This window comes from Homarus americanus, unplaced genomic scaffold (genome assembly GCF_018991925.1).
Source record: "Homarus americanus isolate GMGI-L3 unplaced genomic scaffold, GMGI_Hamer_2.0 scaffold8311, whole genome shotgun sequence".
Lineage (NCBI taxonomy): Eukaryota > Metazoa > Arthropoda > Malacostraca > Decapoda > Nephropidae > Homarus > Homarus americanus.
Genome location: NW_024750927.1, coordinates 83,350 through 100,798, shown reverse-complemented (window position 1 = coordinate 100,798; position 17,449 = coordinate 83,350). Strand labels below are relative to the sequence as shown.

The following is a 17,449-nucleotide window of genomic DNA, read 5'->3' as shown; positions in this document are numbered from 1 at the left end:
CTGGTAGTGTCTTGTCTGTAGTGTCTTGTCTGTAGTGTCTGTAGTGTCTTGTCTGTAGTGTCTGTAGTGTCTGTAGTGTCTGTAGTGTCTGTAGTGTCTTGTCTGTAGTGTCTGTAGTGTCTTGGTCTGAGTGTCTGTAGGGGTCTTGTCTGTAGTGTCTTGTCTGTAGTGTGTCTGTAGTGTCTTGTCTGGAGTGTCTGTAGTGTCTTGTCTGTAGTGTCTTTGGTTCAGGTGTCTTTGTCTGTGTGTCTTGGTTTGCAGTGTCTGTCTGTAGTGTCTTGTCTGGTAGTGTCTTGTCTGTAGTGTCTTTGTCTGTGGTGTCTGTAGTGTCTTTGTCTGTAGTGTCTGTAGTGTCTGTAGTGTCTTTGTCTGTAGTGTCTTTGTCTGTAGTGTCTGTAGTGTCTTTGTCTGTAGTGTCTGTAGTGTCTGTCTGTAGTGTCTGTAGTTCATAGTGTCTGTAGTGTCTTTGTCTGTAGTGTCTGGTAGTGTCTTGTTCGTAGTGTCTGTAGTGTCTTTGTCTGGTAGTGTCTTGTCTCGTAGTGTCTGTAGTGTGTCTTGTCTGTAGTGTCTTGTCTGTAGTGTCTGTAGTGTCTTGTCTGTAGTGTCTTGTCTGTAGTGTCTGTGTAAAGTGTCTTGTCTGTAGTGTCTGTGTGTCTTGTCTGTAGTGTCTTTGTCTGTAGTGTCTTTGTCTGTAGTGTCTTTGTCTGTAGTGTCTTGTCTGTAGTGTCTTGTCTGTAGTGTGCCCTTGTCTGTAGTGTAAGCCTTGTCTGTAGTGTCTTGTCTTGTAGTGTCTTGTCTGTAGTGTCTGTAGTGTCTTGGTCTGTAGTGTCTTGTCTGTAGTGTCTGTAGTGTCTTGTCTGTGTGTCTGTAGTGTCTTTGTCTGTAGTGTCTTTGGTTCGTAGTGTTCGTAGTGTCTTGTCTGTGTGTGTTCGTAGTGTCTTTGTCTGGTAGTGTCTTGTCTGTGTGTTCGTAGTGTTCTTTGTCTGTAGTGTCTTTTTGTAGTGTTCTTGTCTGTAGTGTCTGTAGTGTCTTTGTCTGTAGTGTCTTGTCTGGTGGTGTGTCTCTTTGTCTGTAGTGTCTGTAGTGTCTTGTCTGTAGTGTCTGTAGTGTCTTGTCTGTAGTGTCTGTAGTGTGTCTTGTCTGTAGTGTCTTGTCTGTAGTGCCTCAGTCTGTAGTGTCTGTAGTGTCTTGTCTGTAAAGTGTCTTGTCTGGTAGTGTGTCTGTAGTGTCTTGTCTGTAGTGTCTTGTCTGTAGTGTCTGTAGTGTCTTGTCTGTAGTGTCTGTAGTGTCTGGTAGTGTCTGTAGTGTCTTGTCTGTAGCGTCTGTAGCAGTGTCTTGTCTGTAGTGTCTTGTCTGTAGTGTCTGTGAAAAGTTCGGTCTGTAGTGTCTTTGTCTGGTAGCAGTGTCTTTGTCTGTAGTGTCTTGTCTGTAGTGTCTGGTAGTGTCTTTGTCTGTAGTGCTCTGTGAAAGTGTCTTGGTTCTGTGTCTGTGAAAGTCTTTGTCTGTAGTGTCTTGTCTATAGTGTCTTGTCTGTAGTGTCTTGTCTGTAGTGTCTCTTGTCTGTAGTGTCTGTAGTGTCTTGTCTGTAGTGTCTTTGTCTGTAGTGTCTTGTCTGTAGTGTCTTGTCTGTAGTGTCTGTAGTGTCTTGTCTGGTAGTGTCTTGTCTGTAGTGTCTTGTCTGTAGTGTCTGGTAGTGTCTGTAGTGTCTTGTCTGTGGTGTCTTGTCTGGTAGTGTCTTTGTCTGTAGTGTCTTGTCTGTAGTGTCTGTAGTGTCTTGTCTGTAGTGTCTGGTAGTGTCTTTGTCTGTGGTAGTGTGTCTTGTTGTCTGTGTAGTGTCTTGTCTGGTAGTGTCTTGTCTGTAGTGTCTTGTCTGTAGTGTCTGTGGTGTCTTGTCTGTAGTGTCTTGTCTGTAGTGTCTTGTCTGGTAGTGTCTTGTCTGTAGTGTCTTGTCTGTAGTGTCTTGTCTGTAGTGTCTTGTCTGTGGTGTCTTTGTCTGTAGTGTTCGTGGTGTCTTGTCTGTAGTGTCTTTGTCTGTAGTGTCTTGTCTGGTGGTGTAACTGTCTTGTCTGTAGCAATCTTGTCTGTAGTGTCCAGTGTCTTGTCTGTAGTGTCTTGTCTGTAGTGTCTTGTCTGTAGTGTCTTGTCTGTAGTCTGTAGTGTCTTGTCTGTAGTGTCTTGTCTGTAGTGTCTTGTCTGGTAGTGTCTGTCTGTAGTGTCTGTAGTGTCTGTAGTGTGTCTGTAGTGTCTGGTAGTGTCTTGTCTGTGTGTCTTGTCTGTAGTGTCTGTAGTGTCTTGTCTGTAGTGTCTTGTCTGTGTGTCTTGTCTGTAGTGTCTGTAGTGTCTGTAGTGTCTTGTCTGTGTCTTGGTCTGTAGTGTCTGCAGTGTCTTATCTGTAGTGTGTCTTGGTCTGGTAGTGTCTCGGTCTGTAGTGTGTCTGTGGTGTCTGTAGTGTCTTGTCTGTAGTGTCTGTAGTGTCTTGTCTTTGTAGTGTCTGTCTGTAGTGTCTGTAGTGTCTTGTCTGTAGTGTCTTGTCTGTAGTGTCTTTAGTGTCTGTAGTGTCTGTAGTGTCTTGTCTGTAGTGTCTGGTAGTGTCTGTAGTGTCTGTAGTGTCTTGTCTGTAGTGTCTGTAGTGTCTGTAGTGTCTGTAGTGTCTTGTCTGTGTGTCTGTAGTGTCTGTAGTGTCTTGTCTGTAGTGTCTGTAGTGTCTGTAGTGTCTTGTCTGTAGTGTTCGTAGTGTCGTGTGTAGTGTCTTTGTGTGTGTCTGTAGTGTTCTTGTTTATCTAGTGTTTGTATTGTTTAGAAAGGAAGAGAAGGAGGAGAAAGAGTAAGAAGAAGAGGGAAGAAGGGGAGGAGGAAGGAGGAAAGAAGAGGAGGAGGAGGAAGGAGGAAGAGGAGGAGGAAGGAGGAGGAGGGAAGAGGAGGAGGAAGGAGGAGAGGAAGAGGAGGAAGGAGGAAGAGGAAGAAGAGGAGGAGGAGGGAGGAGGAAGGAGGAAGAGGAAGAGAAGGAGGAGAAAGAGTAAGACGAAGAGGAAGGAGGGGAGGAGGAAGAGGAGGAGGAGGGGAGGAGGAAGGTGGGAGGAGGAGGAAGGAGGAAGAGGGGAGGAGGAGGAGAAGAGGAAGAGAAGGAGGAGAAAGAGTAAGAAGAAGAGAGGGGAGGAGGAAGAGAGAGGAGGAGGAGGAAGGAGGGGAAGAGGAGGAGGAAGAAGAAGAGGAGGAGGAGGAAGAGGAGGAGGAGGGAAGAGGGAGGAGGGGAGGAGGAAGGAGGAAGAGGAGGAGGAGGAGGAGGAAGGTATGGGAGGAGGAGGAGGAAGAAGGAGGGGAGGAGGAAGGAGGAAGAGGAGGAGGAGGAAGGAAAGAGGAGGGAAGAGGGAGGAGGAGGAAGGGAGGAGGAGGAGGAAGAAGAAGAGGAGGAGGAGGAAGAGGAGGAGGAGGAGGAGGAAGAGGAGGAGGAGGGAGGAGGAGGGAAGGGGAGGAGAAGAAGAAGGAGGGGGAGGGAGGGATGAGAGGAAGGAGGAAGAAGAGGAGGAGGAGGAAGAGGAGGAGGAGGGAGGAAGGGGAGGAGGAGGAAGAAGAAGGGAGGAGAGGAGGAGGAAGGAGGAAGAAGAGGACAGGAGGGAAGAGGAGGAGGAAGGAGGAAGAGGAGGAAGGAGGAAGAAGAGGGGAGGAGGAGGAAGAAGAAGAGGAGGAGAAGGGAAGGAGGAAGAGGGAGGAGGAGGAAGAGGAAGAGAGGAGAGGAGGAAGAGGAAGAAGAAGAAGGAGGAAGGAGGAAGAAGAAGAAGGAGGAAGAGGAAGAAGAAGAAGGAGGAAGAGAGGTGCCCACTAGTTTTCTCAACACCCAGGAGAGATAATTATAAAGATTACTCACCAGGGAGGTGGTTGAGACAGTTTTTCTCTCATCTTTTTTCTTTCTCTCATCTATTTCTCGTCCTCTTCTCTTTCTTTCTCCTGTCTCGTCCTCCTCCTCCTCCCTCCTCCTTCTCCTCCTCAGGACTACACAGACCCATTGAAATATTAAGAATACGAAACAATGTGTCCAGATGGTGTGTGTGTGTGTGTGTGTGTGTGTGTGTGTGTGTGTGTGTGTGTGTGTGTGTGTGTGTGTGTGTGTGTGTGTGTGTGTGTGTGTTTTGATGGGTGATATTTTTGTGTTGTGAAATGTAAGAGGGGAGGGGTTTAGTGAGGTAGGAGGGGGAGGCTGGGGGAGGTAGAGGGGTTGGGGAGGTAGGAGGAGGTGGGGAGGTAGGAGGGTTGGGGTGGAGGTAGGAGGAGGTTGGGGGAGGTAGAGAGGTTGGGGTGGAGGTAGGAGGAGGTTGGGGTGAGGTAGGAGGAGGTTGGGGTGAGGTAGAGGAGTTGGGGTGAGGTAGGAGGAGGTTGGGGTGAGGTAGGGAGGCTGGGGAGGTGGGAGGAGGTTGGGGGAGAGGAGGAGGTTGGGGTGAGGTAGGAGGGTTGGAGGTAGGAGGAGGTTGGGGAGGTAGGAGAGGTTGGGGGTGAGGTAGGAGGGGTTGGGGTGAGGTAGAGGGGTTGGGGTGAGGTTGGAGGAGGTTGGGGGTGAGGTAGGAGGAGGTTGGGGTGGGAGGTAGGAGGGGTTGGGGTGAGGTAGGAGGGGGGGTGAGGTAGGAGGAGGTTGGGGTGAGGTGAGGGTTGGGGTGAGGTAGGAGGAGGTTGGGGTGAGGTAGGAGGAGGTTGGGGTGAGGTAGGAGGGTTGGGGTGAGGTGGGAGGTTGGGAGGTGGGAGGGTGGGAGGTGGAGGAGGGTGTGAGGTAGGAGGAGGTTGGGGTGAGGTAGGAGGGGTTGGGGAGGTGGGAGGGGTGAGGTGGGAGGGGTTGGGGTGAGGTGAGGAGGTTGGGGTGAGGTAGGAGGGGTTGAGAGAAAGATGGAGGTTGGAGATGCGGATGAGGATCCAAGATCATATCAGGTCATATACAGTAATCATTTAACACACACCACCACACCACCACACATACACACACTAACACACACACACCACACACACACACCACACATCACACCCACACCACCACACCACTACCACCATCACACCACCACCATCACACCACACTACCACACCACCACACTACCACACACACACAGGAGGGAGGGAGAGACAGAGGGAGGGAGAGGAGAGGAGGGAGGGGAGAGGAGGGGAGGGAGGGAGAGACAGGTGGGGAGGGAGAGAGAGGGAGGGGGGAGGAGAGGAGAGAGAGGAGGGGAGGGAGGGAGAGGGGGGAGGGGGGGAGAGACAGGGGAGGAGAGAGAGAGGGAGGGAGGAGGGAGAGAGAGAGGGAGGGAGGGAGAGAGAGGGAGGAGGAGAGGGAGGGAGAGAGAGGGAGGGAGAGACGGGGAGGGGAGGGGAGAGAGGTAGGGAGGGAGAGACAGGGAGGGAGAGAGAGAGGGGGAGGGAAGAGGGGGGAGGGAGAGACGGGAGGGAGGAGAGAGAGGGAGGGGGGTAGAGACAGGGGAGGGAGGGGGAGAGAGAGGAGGGAGACAGGAGGGAGAGAGAGAGGAGGGGGGGGGAGGGAGGAGCCAGCTAGGATTATCCCTGAGGCAGACTGTCATTTCTAACACCTAGCCCAGGGGGAGCTGTCTGGGGGAGGAGGGAGAAGAGGGGTGTGTCTGGGGGAGGAGGGAGAAGAGGGGTGTTCTGGGGAGGAGGGAGAAGAGGGGGTGTTCTGGGGGAGGAGGGAGAAGAGGGGGTGTTCTGGGGGAGGAGGAGAAGAGGATGGGATGTCTAGGAGTCACACACACAAACACACACGTAGACAGTGAAATTCAAAACCCTGCAAGACAATCCCTACAACTATAATTCAAACTCAGGTATCGGATCCCACCTGGTTAGCAGTACGTCTCTCAATCAACTCTTTTCATCTATCTTAAAAGTGTGTGTGTGTGTGTGTGTGTGTGTGTGTGTGTGTGTGTGTGTGGATATTTCTGCTGTCTTTGCAGTTTCTTGCAACTTGGTATAGATAGACAGACAGACAGACAGACAGACAGACAGACAGACAGACAGACAGATAGATAGATAGATAAATATGAGACAGACTTGTTTGAACTCTTGTAACTGTGTGTTAGTAAAGGCTCCCCTCCTTCTCCCTCCCCTCCTTCTCCCTCCCCCTCCCTCCCTTCTCCCTCCCCTTCTCCTCGCTGTAGCCATAGTGCTGTTTGCAGACCCCTCTCTCTCCTCTCCTCTCTCTCCTCTCCTCCAGCTAGCCCACCAACAGGAACTTCACTACCACCACCACTACAACCTTCACCTCCAAAACACACACACACACACACACACACACACACACACACACACACAGGAATTCATAAGACAAACGAATATGTGTGTGTGTGTGTGTGTGTGAGACCATATGGTGATAATCTCGGATGATCCGTGCAAGGTGTCCCTCTGCCCCCGCCTGCAGTACCCTGGTCAGGAGGTCCTCCCCACTGATGTCAGGAGGAGATAACACTGATCCCGGGAGATGTGAGGTGCTCCTTGAGAGTGTCAGGGGGCTTTATTAGGGTCATTATGCCTGACTCTACCCCCCCTCCCTCCCTTACCCTATTCCTAAACCACCTTACCCCTACTTTCCTTCCCCCTACCCCACCTCTCTCCTACCTAATCTGACCCTCTCCCTTACCCCTTACCTTCTCCCCCTCCCCCTCATTTACCTCCATCAGTATGAACCCTGGAGTCGATCATAGTCACTTGTTGTTGTGCTGATTAAGCTTCTTCCGCTATTTATACTCTGCTACATTTATTCTTATAGTTTATTCCGCTATTTTTACTCTGCTAGATTTATTCCGCTAGTTTATTCAGCTACTTTATCTTGACTCGTGTTACTTACTTTAGGATAGAGGAGATGTTACTTTAGGTTGAGTAAGTAACAGTGTGTGTGTGACTCGGCTCTACTTCCCGTCACAGGAAATCACGAGACCATCTTAAGCCGATTGTGACAATGGTGTTTGAAGGAGGGACCAGCTTCTTACTCTATAGGACCCGCCCATCCTCACACCCCCCCACAGCAGGGAGTCCTTAGGGGAGTCCTGCAACCCACCACATCCTATGGGGGGTTCCTATAGCTATTCAACATCCTACTGTAGATCCTTTACGTTTGTCCTGTCTTTCTTTTTATTTTTTTTTTATCCTGCGGCTCTCACAAGGATTCAGGAGTCCTAGATGATGCTCCTAGAATCCTAAACTGCAAAAGGTACTCATCCTACTCTTCAGGACCTTAGCTGGACTTTATTACAACTGAGTACTTGATTACAGGTGTGTGTGTGTGTGTGTGTGTGTGTGTGTGTGTGTAATACTGATTGTCTTTGGGTACGAGATTTTCTGATTGTATGTGTGGACGGAATCTGTGTGTGAAATGATTGTCTGACTGTGGGTTGAATATCTGATTGTGTGTGTGTATGTGTGTGTGTGCGCGCGTGTGCATGTAGTCGACAATAACATCCCCAAACAACGACCACAAGGAACCAGGTAGACTCATTATTCCTCTGAACCTCATTAACAAAGGTAGTTTGAGGAGGGAACGATAGAGACAGCCAGGGGGACGAGGAGGTTAATCTCCCTTCACTAATCTCCCTCAATATAATGTCTAATCTCCTAATCCCGGATTGTAGATTGGGGCTTGATAACACGCTAATCTGATTGATCTACTCCTGGACCTCTTCTGGCCGCCTCGTGTGTGGGTGGATTCTCTCTCTGCTTCACCTGTGTTGACATATGTTGTATCTGTGATGGTTTATACCTGGCCGACACACCTGTGGTTATTATTATAAGAACACAGTCAGCAACAGTTACAGGTAAGGGCAGGTATGTCCCTCTCCCCACAGGTAAGGGCAGGTAACCCACTCTCCCACAGGCAAGGGTAGGTATCCCCCTCCTCCACAGGCAAGGGCAGGTATCCCCCTCTCCCCCCACAGGCAAAGGCAGGTAACCCCTCCCTCCCACAGGCAAGGGCAGGTAACCCTCCCCCAAAGGCAAGGGCAAACCCCTCCCTCCACAGGCAAGGGCAGGTAACCCTCCCTCCCACAGGCAAGGGCAACCCCATCTCCCACAGGCAAGGGCAGGTATCCTCCCCCACAGGCAAGGGCAGGTATCCTCCCCCATAGGCAAGGGCAGGTATCCCTCCTCCCACAGGCAAGGGCAGGTATCCCTCCCCCACAGGCAAAGTATCCCCCTCCCCCCACAGACAAGGGCAGGTATCCCTCCCCCACAGGCAAGGGCATCCCCCTCCCCCCACAGGCAAGGGCAGGTATCCCTCCCCACAGACAAGGGGCATCCATCACCCCTGCAGGCAGGGTCCCCCCTCCAGGGCAAGGGCAGGTAACCTCCCTCCCCACACAGGCAGGGCAGGTATCCCTCCCCACAGGCAAGGGCTCCCTCCCCACAGGCAAAGGCAGGCATCCCCTCCTCCCAGCAGGGGCAGGTATCCCTCCTCACAGGCAAGGGCATCCTCCCCCCACAGGCAAGGGCACAGGTATCCCTCCCCACAGGAAGGGCAGGTATCCCCCTCCCCACAGGCAAGGGCAGGATCCCTCCCCCCACAGGCAAGGGCAGGCATCCCTCTCCCACAGGCAAGGGCAGGTATCCCTCCCCCACAGGGGGCAGGCATCCCCTCCCCCAGCAGGCAGGGTCCCCTCTCCCCCACAGGCAGGCAGATCCCTCCCCCCACAAGGCAGCAGGTATCCCTCCTCCCCAGCGGCATCCCCCCCCCCCAGGCAAGGGCAGGGTCCTCCCCACAGGCATCCCCAGGTATCCCTCCCTCCCCACAGGCAAGGGCAGGCATCTCCCTCCCCACAGGCAAGGGCAGGGTCCTCCTCCCCACAGGCAAGGGCGGGTCTCTCCCCCACAGGCAAGGGCAGGTATCCCCCTCCCCACAGACAGGGTAGCATCCCTCCTCCCAAAGGCAGGGACCCTCCCCCAGGCGGGGCAGGTAACCCCTCCCTCCCACAGGCAAGGGCAGGTATCCCCTCCCCCACAGCAAAGGGCAGGTATCCCTCCCCCACAGGCAGGGCAGGTATCCCTCTCCCCCCACAGGCAAGGGCAGGTATCCCCCCTCCCAGCAGGGCGTGTGCATCCCCCCCACAGACAAGGGCATCCCTCCCCAGGCAGGCAGGTAACCTCCTCCCACAAGGCAAAGAACCCCCTCCCCCACAGGCAAGGGCAGGTAACCCCTCCTCCCCACAGGCAAGGCAGGTAACCCCCTCCCCCCCACAGGCAAGGGCAGGTAACCCCATCTCCCCACAGGCGCATCCCCCTCCCCCCACAGGCAAGGGCAGGTAACCCCCTCCCCACAAGGCAAGGGCAGGTAACCCCTCTCCCCAACAGGCAAGGGCAGGTAACCTCCCTCCCACAGGCAAGGGCAGGTAACCCTCCTCCCACAGGCAAGGGCAGGTAACCCCTCTCCCCAGGCAAGGGCAGGTATCCCTCCACCCACAGGCAAGGGCAGGTATCCCCTCCCCTCCCCACAGGCAGGTATCCCCTCCCCACAGGCAAGGGCAGGTATCCCCCTCTCCCCCCACAGGCAGGGCGCAGGCATCCCCTCTCCCCCACAGGCAAGGGCAGGTAACCCCCCCACAGGCAATGGCAGGCATCCCCCCAAAGGCAAGGGCAGGTAACCCTCCCCCCACAGGAAGGACAGGTATCCCGCCCCAAAGGGCAACCTCCCCCACCCACAGGCAAGGGCAGGTATCCCCCTCCCCCCCACAGGCAAGGGCAGGTATCCCCCCTCCCCACAGGCAAGGGCAGGTATCCTCCCCCCACAGGCAAGGCAGGTAACCCCTCCCCACAGGCAAGGCAGGTAACCCTCCCCCACAGGCAAGGGCAGGTATCCCTCCCCCACAGGCAGGTATCCCTCCCCCCAGCAGGCAAGGCAGGTATCCCTCCCCCCACAGGCAGGGCAGGTAACCCTCCCCCCCACAGAGCAAGGGCAGGTATCCTCCTCCCACAGGCAAGGGCAGAACCCTCCCCCCACAGGGCAAGGGCAGGTATCCCCTCCCCCACAGGCAAGGGCAGGCATCCCCCTCCCTCCCACAGGCAAGGCAGGTATCCTCCCCTACAGGCAAGGCAGGTATCCCTCCCCCCACAGGCAAGGGCAGGTATCCCCCCCAGGCAAGGGCAGGTATCCCCCTCCTCCCACACAGGCAAGGGCAGGTAACCCCCCCACAGGCAGGGCAGGTATCCCTCCCTCCCACAGGCAAGGGCAGGTAACCCCCTCCCCCACAGGCGACAGGTATCCCCCTCCCACAGGCAAGGGCAGGTAACCCCCCCACAGACAAGGGCACCCCCTCCCTCCCCACAGGCAAGGGCAGGCAACCCCCTCCCCACAGGCAAGGGCAGGTATCCCTCCCCCCCAGGCAAGGGCAGGTAACCCTCCCCCCCAAAAGGGCATGTATCCCCCTCCCCCCACAGGCAAGGGCAGGTACCCTCCCCCCACAGGCAAGGAGCAGGCATCCCCTCCCCCACAGGCAAGGGCAGGTATCCCTCCCCCACAGGCAAGGGCAGGTATCCTCCCCCACAGGGCGCCCCACAGGCAAGGGCAGGTATCCCCTCCCCCCACAGGCAAGGGCAGGTATCCCCTCCCCCACAGGCAAGGGCAGGTATCCCTCCCCACAGGCAGGGCAGGTATCCCCTCCCCCACAGGCAAGGGCAGTATCCTCCCCCACAGGCAAGGGCAGGTATCCTCCCCACCAGGCAAGGCAGGTATCCCTCCCCCACAGGCAAGGGCAGGTATCCCCTCCCCCACAGGCAAGGGCAGGCCCCCTCCCCCCCACAGGCAAGGGCAGGTACCCTCCCCCCACAGGCAAGGGCAGGTATCCTCCCCCTACAGGCAAGGGCAGGTATCCCTCCCCCACAGGCAAGGGCAGGTATCCCTCCCCCCCACAGGCAAGGGCAGGTATCCCCCTCCCACAGGAAGGGCAGGTATCCCCTCCCCACAGGCAAGGGCATCCCCCCACAGGCGGGCAGGTACCCTCCCCCACAGGCAAGGCAGGTATCCCTCCCCCCACAGGCAAGGGCAGGTATCCCTCCCCCCCCACAGGCAAGGGCAGGTATCCTCCCCCACAGGCAGGGCAGGCATCCCTCCCCACAGGCGGGCAGGTAACCTCCTCCACAGGCAAGGGCAGGTATCCCTCCCCCACAGGCAAGGCAGGCATCCTCCCCCCACAGGCAAGGGCAGGTATCCCCCCCACAGGCAAGGCAGGTATCCCTCCTCCCCCACAGGCAAGGGCAGGTATCCCCCCCACAGGCAAGGGCAGGTAACCCCTCCCCCACAGGCAAGGGCAGGTATCCCTCCCACAGGCAGGGGCAGGTATCCCCTCCCCCCACAGGCAAGGGCAGGTATCCCTCCCCACAGGGCAGGTACCCTCCCTCCCCACAGGCAAGCAGGTAACCCCTCCCCCACAGGCAAGGGCAGGTAACCCTCCTCCCACAGGCAAGGGCAGGCAACCCCCCACAGACAAGGGCAGGTATCCTCCCTCCCACAGGCAAGGGCAGGGTAACCCCCCCTCCAGGCAAGGGCAGGTATCCCTCCCCCCACAGGCAAGGGCAGAGGTACCCCCTCCCCCCCACAGGCAAGGGCAGGTATCCCCTCCCCCCACAGGCAAGGGCAGGTATCCCTCCCCACAGGCAAGGGCAGGTATCCCCCTCCCCCAAAGACAGGGCATCACCCCCACAGGCAAGGGCAGGTCCTCCCTACAGGCAAGGGCAGGTGTCCTCCCCCCACAGGCAGGTGTCCTCCACAGGCAGGGCAGTGTCCCTCCCCTACAGGCAGGGCAGGTGTCCCTCCCCCCACAGGCAAGGGCAGGTATCCCCCTCCCCACAGGCAAGGGCAGGTATCCCCTCCCCCCACAGGCAGGGCAGGTGTCCCCCTCACAGGCAGGGCAGGTATCCCCTCCTCCCCCAAGCAGGCAGGTCCCCTCCCCAGGCAAGGCAGTGTCCCCTCCCCACAGGCAAGGGCAGGTATCCCCTCCCCCCACAGGCAGGGCAGTGTCCTCCTCCCAGGCAGGGCAGGTGTCCCTCCCCACAGGCAGGGCAGGTGTCCCTCCCCCCACAGGCAGGGCAGGTGTCCCCCTCCCTCCCCAGGCAAGGGCAGGTGTCCCCCCTCCCCACAGGCAGGGGCGTGTCCCCTCCCCCACAGGCAGGGCAGGTATCCCCCTCCTCCCAGGCAAGGGCAGGTATCCCCTCCCCACAGGCAAGGGCAGTGTCCCCCTCCCCACAGGCAGGCGGTAACCCCCTCCCCCCACAGGCAAGGGCAGGTATCCTCCCTCCCCACAGGCAAGGGCAGGTTCCTCCCCCACAGGCAAGGCAGGTATCCTCTCCCCCCACAGGCAAGGGCAGGTAACCCCCTCCCCCCCACAGGCAAGGGGCAGGTGTCCCCCTCCCCCCCACAGGCAGGGCAGGTAACCCCTCCCCCCCTGCAGGCAGGTGTCCTCCTCCCCACAGGCAAGGGCAGGTATCCCCCTCCCCCACAGGCAGGGGCAGGTGTCCTCCTCCCCACAGGCAGGGGCAGGTGTCCCCCTCCCCACAGGCAGGGCAGGTGTCCCCTCCCCACAGGCGGGCAGGTGTCCCTCCTCCCCCCACAGGCAGGGCAGGTACCCCCTCCCCCACAGGCAGGGCAGGGCCACCCCTCCCCCAGGCAGGCAGGTGTCCCCTCCCCCCCAGGCAGGGCAGGTGTCCCCTCCTCCCCCACAGGCAGGGCAGGTATCCTCCCCCCCCAGGCAGGGCAGGTACCCCTCCCCCCACAGGCAGGGCAGGTAACCCCTCCCCACACAGGGCAGGGCAGGTGTCCTCTCCCCACAGGCAAGGCAGGTAACCCCTCCCCCCAGAGCAGGGCAGGTGTCCCCCTCCCCCCCACAGGCAAGGGCAGGTATCCCCTCCTCCCACAGGCAGGGCAGGTGTCCCCCTCCCCCACAGGCAGGGCAGTGTCCTCCCCCACAGGCAAGGGCAGGTAACCCCCCCCCCCAGGCAGGCAGGTGTCCTCCCACAGGCAGGGTAACCCCCCTCCCCCACAGGCAAGGGCAGGTGTCCCCCTCCCCCCACAGGCAAGGGCAGGTAACCCCTCCCCCCACAGGCAGGGCAGGTCACCTCCCCCCCACAGGCAGGGCCAACCCCTCCCCCATGCAAGGGCAGGTGTCCCCTCCTCCCCTGGCAGGGCAGGTGTCCCCTCCCCACAGGCAGGGGCAGGTCACCTCCTCCCCCACAGGCAGGGGGTGCCCCTCCCCCACAGGCAGGCAGGTATCCTCCCCACAGGCAAGGGCAGGTATCCCCCTCCCCCCACAGGCAAGGGCAGGTGTCCCCTCCTCCCCCACAGGCAGGGCAGGTGTCCCCCTCCCCACACAGGCAGGCAGTGTCCCCTCCCCCACAGGCAGGGCAGGTACCCCCTCCCCCCACAGGCAGGGGGGTGTCCCCTCCTCCCCCACAGGCAGGGCAGGTATCCCCCTCCCCCCACAGGCAAGGGCAGGTGTCCTCCTCCCCCAGGCAGGGCAGGTGTCCCCTCCTCCCCTGGGCAAGGGGCAGGTAACCCCTCCCCCCAACAGGCAGGGGCAGGTGTCCTCCCCCATGCAGGGCAGGTGTCCCCTCCCCCACAGGCAGGGCAGGTATCCCCTCCTCCCACAGGCAAGGCAGGTATCCTCCCCCCCAGCAGGCAGGTGTCCCTCTCCCCACAGGCAGGGCAGGCCAGCCCCTCCCCCAACAGGCAGGGCAGGTCCTCCTCCCCACAGCAGGGCAGTACCCTCCCCCAACAGGCAGGGCAGGTGTCCCCTCCCCCCACAGGCAAGGCAGGTGTCCTCCCCACAGGCAGGGCAGGTGTCCCCCTCCCCCCCACAGGCAGGGGCAGGGTATCCCCTTCCCCCCACAGGCAGGGGCAGGTGTCCTCCCCCCCTCCCCGAGCAGGGGCAGGTGCCCCCCCACAGGCAGGGGAGTGCTCCCTCCCCCCACAGGCAGGGCAGGTAACTCCTCCCCCCACAGGCAAGGGCAGGTATCCCTCCTCCCACATGCAAGGCAGGTATCCCCTCCCCCACAAGGGGGTATCCCCTTCCCCCACGAAGGGCAGGTATCCCCCTCTGCAGGGGCAACCCTTTCCCCCCACAGGCAGGGCAGGCATCCCCCCCACAGGCAGCAGGTAACCCTCCCCCACAGGCAAGGCAGGTATCCCCCCACAGGCAAGGGCAGGTATCCCCCTCCCCCCACAGGGCAAGGGCAGGTATCCCCCCCCCACAGGCAAGGGCAGGTATCCCCTCCCCCCACAGGCAAGGGCAGGTACCTCCCCCACAGGCAGGCAGGTTCCCCCCTACAGGCAAGGGCAGGTATCCCCCCACAGGCAAGGCAGGTACCTCTCCCCACAGGCAAGGGCAGGTTACCCCTCCCCCAGGAGATCCCTCCCACAGGCAAGGCAGGTATCCCCCCCCCCAGGGCAAGGGCAGGTATCCCCTCCCCCACAGGCAGGCGGGGCAGGCACCCCCCCCCTGGGCAGGCGCGGTGACCCCTCCCCCCACAGGCGCAGGTATCCTCCTCCCCCCACAGGCAGGGCAGGCCCTCCCCCCAACAGGCAAGGCATCCCCCCCCCCAGGGCAGGGCAGGTATCCCTCCCCAGGCAAGGGCAGGCATCCCTCCCCCCCACAGGCAAGGGCAGGTATCCCTCCCCCACAGGCAAGGCAGGTATCCCCCCTCCCCCAAGGCAAGGGCGGTAACCCTCCCCTGGGCAGGGGTATCCTCCCCTCCTCCCCACAGGCAAGGGCAGGTATCCTCCCTGGGGGCAGACCCCTCCCCCACACGGAAGGCAGGTATCCTCCCTCCCCCCCTGGGCAAGGCAGGTATCCCTCCCCCCACAGGCAGGGATCCTCTCCCCCCACAGCAAGGGCAGGTATCCCCCCCCCACAGGCAAGGGCAGGGTCCTCCTCCCCCCACAGGCAAGGCAGGTATCCCCTCCCCCACAGGCAAGGGCAGGATCCTCCCCACAGGCAGGGGGGTATCCCCCTCCCTCAGGCAGGCAGGATCCTCCCCACAGGCAGGGGCATCTCTCCCCACAGGCAGGCAGGTATCCCTCCCCACAGGGGGGGAACCCCTCCCCCAGCGGCAGGGGCTTCCTCCCCCGGGACCCCCCCACAGGCAAGGGCAGGTATCCTCCTCCCCACAGCAAGGGCAGGTATCCCCCTCCCCACAGGCAGGGCAGGATCCTCCCCCAGCGGGTCCTCCCCCACAGGCAAGGGCAGGATCCCCTCCCCACAGGCGGGCAGGCATCCTCCCCCACAGGCAAGGGCAGGCATCCCCCCCACAGGCAAGGGCAGGTATCCTCCTCCCCCACAGCAAGGGGCGGGGATCTCCTCCCCCAGGAAGGGCAGGTATCCTCCTCCCCCCCCAGCAGGCAGGTATCCCCCCCCAGGCAAGGCGCGCAGGCATCCCCTCCCCGACAGGGCAGGTATCCTCTCCCCCAGGCAAGGCAGCAGTCTCCTCCCCACAGGCAAGGGCAGGTATCCCTCCCCCAAGCAAGGGCAGGTATCCCCTCCCCCACAGGCAGGGGGGTAACCTCTCTCCCCCCACAGGCAAGGGCAGGTATCCCCTCCTTCACGGCAAGTGCAGGTAACCCCCTCCCCCACAGGCAGGGCAGTTGTCCTCCCCCACAGGCAGGGCAGGTATCCCCTCCCCCACAGGCAGGGCAAGAGTAACCCCCCTCCCCCACAGGCAGAGGCAATCCTCCCCCACAGGCAGGGCAGGTAACCCCCCTCACCCACTGGCAAGGCAGGTAACCCCTCCACCCACTGGCAAGGGCAGGTAACCCCCTCCACCCACTGGCAAGGGCAGGTAACCCCCTCCACCCCACTGGCAAGGGCAGGTAACCCCTCCACCCCACTGGCAGGGCAGGTAACCCCCTCCACCCACTGGCAAGGGCAGTGCCCCTCCACCCACTGGCAAGGCAGGTAACCCCCTCCACCCACTGGCAGGGCAGGTAACCCCTCACCCACTGGCAAGGGCAGGTAACCCCCTCCACCCACTGGCAAGGGCAGGTAACCCCCTCCCCCTACACGCAAGGACAGGTATCCCCCTCCCCACAGGCAGGGCAGGTATCCCCCTCCCCTACACAGGGCGGTATCCCTCCCCCACAGGCAGGGCAGGTATCCCCTCCCCTACACGCAAGGGGGTTATCCCCTCTCCCCTACAGGCAGGGCAGATATCCCTCCCTCCCACATGCAAGGGTGGTAACCCCTCCCCCCACAGGCAGGGCAGGCATCCCCTCCCTCCCCACAGGCAGGGCAGGTATCCCCCTCCCCTGAGCAGGGCAGTATCCCCTCCCCCCCACAGGCAAGGGCAGGTATCCCCTCCCCTACAGGCAGGGCAGGTATCCCCCTCCCCCAGGCAGGGCAGGTAACCCCGTCTCCCCACAGGTAGTCTCGTCTTAATGAAGCCACTTAGGGCATTCCAGTGTTTTCTTCATCGTTCTTTTTCCCACATACTGGAGGCCTAGGGGTGCCTGGTCAGGTTCCGATCGCCATAAACGTTCATCCCAGAGGTCTTTATTAGCCTGGGTCTTAGTCTCCTTATCGGACCACGAGCCCGCTTATTGGAACACGGATGGTTTATTGGAACACGGTGTCTTATTGGAACACAGGATGGCTTATTGGGACATCGGTTGGCTTATTGGAACACGGGATGACTTATTGGAACACGAGATGGCTTATTGGAACACAGGATGGCTTATTGGAACACGGGATGGCTATGGGACAGGGATGGCTTATTGGAACACGGGATGGCTTATTGGAACATTGACAGCTTTTTGGAACCAATGTCCTTCTCTTCCTTCCTCCTCCTCCTCCTATTGAAGGTGGTCCAATCCCTTCTTCCTCCTCCTTTTCCCTCACTCCTCCTGTTCTTCTCCTCCTCACCTCCTCTTCCTCCCTCCCTCTTCCTCCCGTTTAAGAGGGCCCATCGCCCCCCTTTCCTCCATCTTGCACCCTCCCTCAACGCCCCCTGTCATCCTGCAGAAGGGAAAACCACAGGACCTGTTTCAACAAGGTCCTTCAAGTAAGTGGTCTTGCTGCCTTCCGTTCCTTTCCTCTTTCTCTACTGACGAAGACACAGCCGAAGGGAGAGGGGGTGTAAAATCCTCTCTCTCTCTCTCTCTTCTCTCTCTCTCTCTCTCTCTCTCTCTCTCTCTCTCTCTCTCTCTCCTGCACTCACTCTCTAGGAGACAAATGGAAAATTGACCTCACTGGACACACATGGGAGACGTGTGTGTGGCCGCCTCTGAGAGAACTCCAAACACGTTGCTATTTTAATTAATGCGGTAATACCCTATTGAGTGCCCCCATTAACGTCTGTACGCATGTCTTTATTGCCTCTGTGTGTGTGTGACTGACCGCGGGGCGTTCACTTGTCTCTGGGGAGTTTACCTTTGGGAGTTGACTTGGGTCTGGGGAGTTTACTTTTGGGAGTTTATTTGGGTCTGGGGAGTTTTCTT

At 59.4% G+C, this 17,449-nt stretch overlaps 1 protein-coding gene across 1 annotated transcript; it reads left to right on the top strand.

Annotated features, from left to right (window-relative positions):
• Positions 1 to 7,808: 7,808 nt before the first annotated feature.
• LOC121854513 (basic salivary proline-rich protein 1-like) lies at positions 7,809 to 16,758 on the top strand. Its single transcript, XM_042349191.1, has 6 exons — positions 7,809 to 7,826; positions 8,029 to 8,089; positions 8,849 to 8,959; positions 11,429 to 11,517; positions 12,050 to 12,221; positions 16,601 to 16,758. The coding sequence occupies exons 1-6, from the start codon at positions 7,809 to 7,811 to the stop codon at positions 16,756 to 16,758; spliced, it is 609 nt and encodes a 202-aa protein (XP_042205125.1).
• The last annotated feature ends 691 nt before the right edge of the window (positions 16,759 to 17,449 follow it).

What these genes read in the sequence shown, in the direction of transcription:
- LOC121854513 (XM_042349191.1), top strand. An exon ending in TCCCCCACAGGCAAGGGCAG is followed by an intron (nt 8,090 to 8,848) that starts GTATCCTCCCCC and finishes TCTCCCCCACAG; the next exon opens with GCAAGGGCAGGTATCCCCCT. An exon ending in CCTCCCACAGGCAAGGGCAG is followed by an intron (nt 8,960 to 11,428) that starts GTATCCCCTCCC and finishes CTCCTCCCACAG; the next exon opens with GCAAGGGCAGGCAACCCCCC.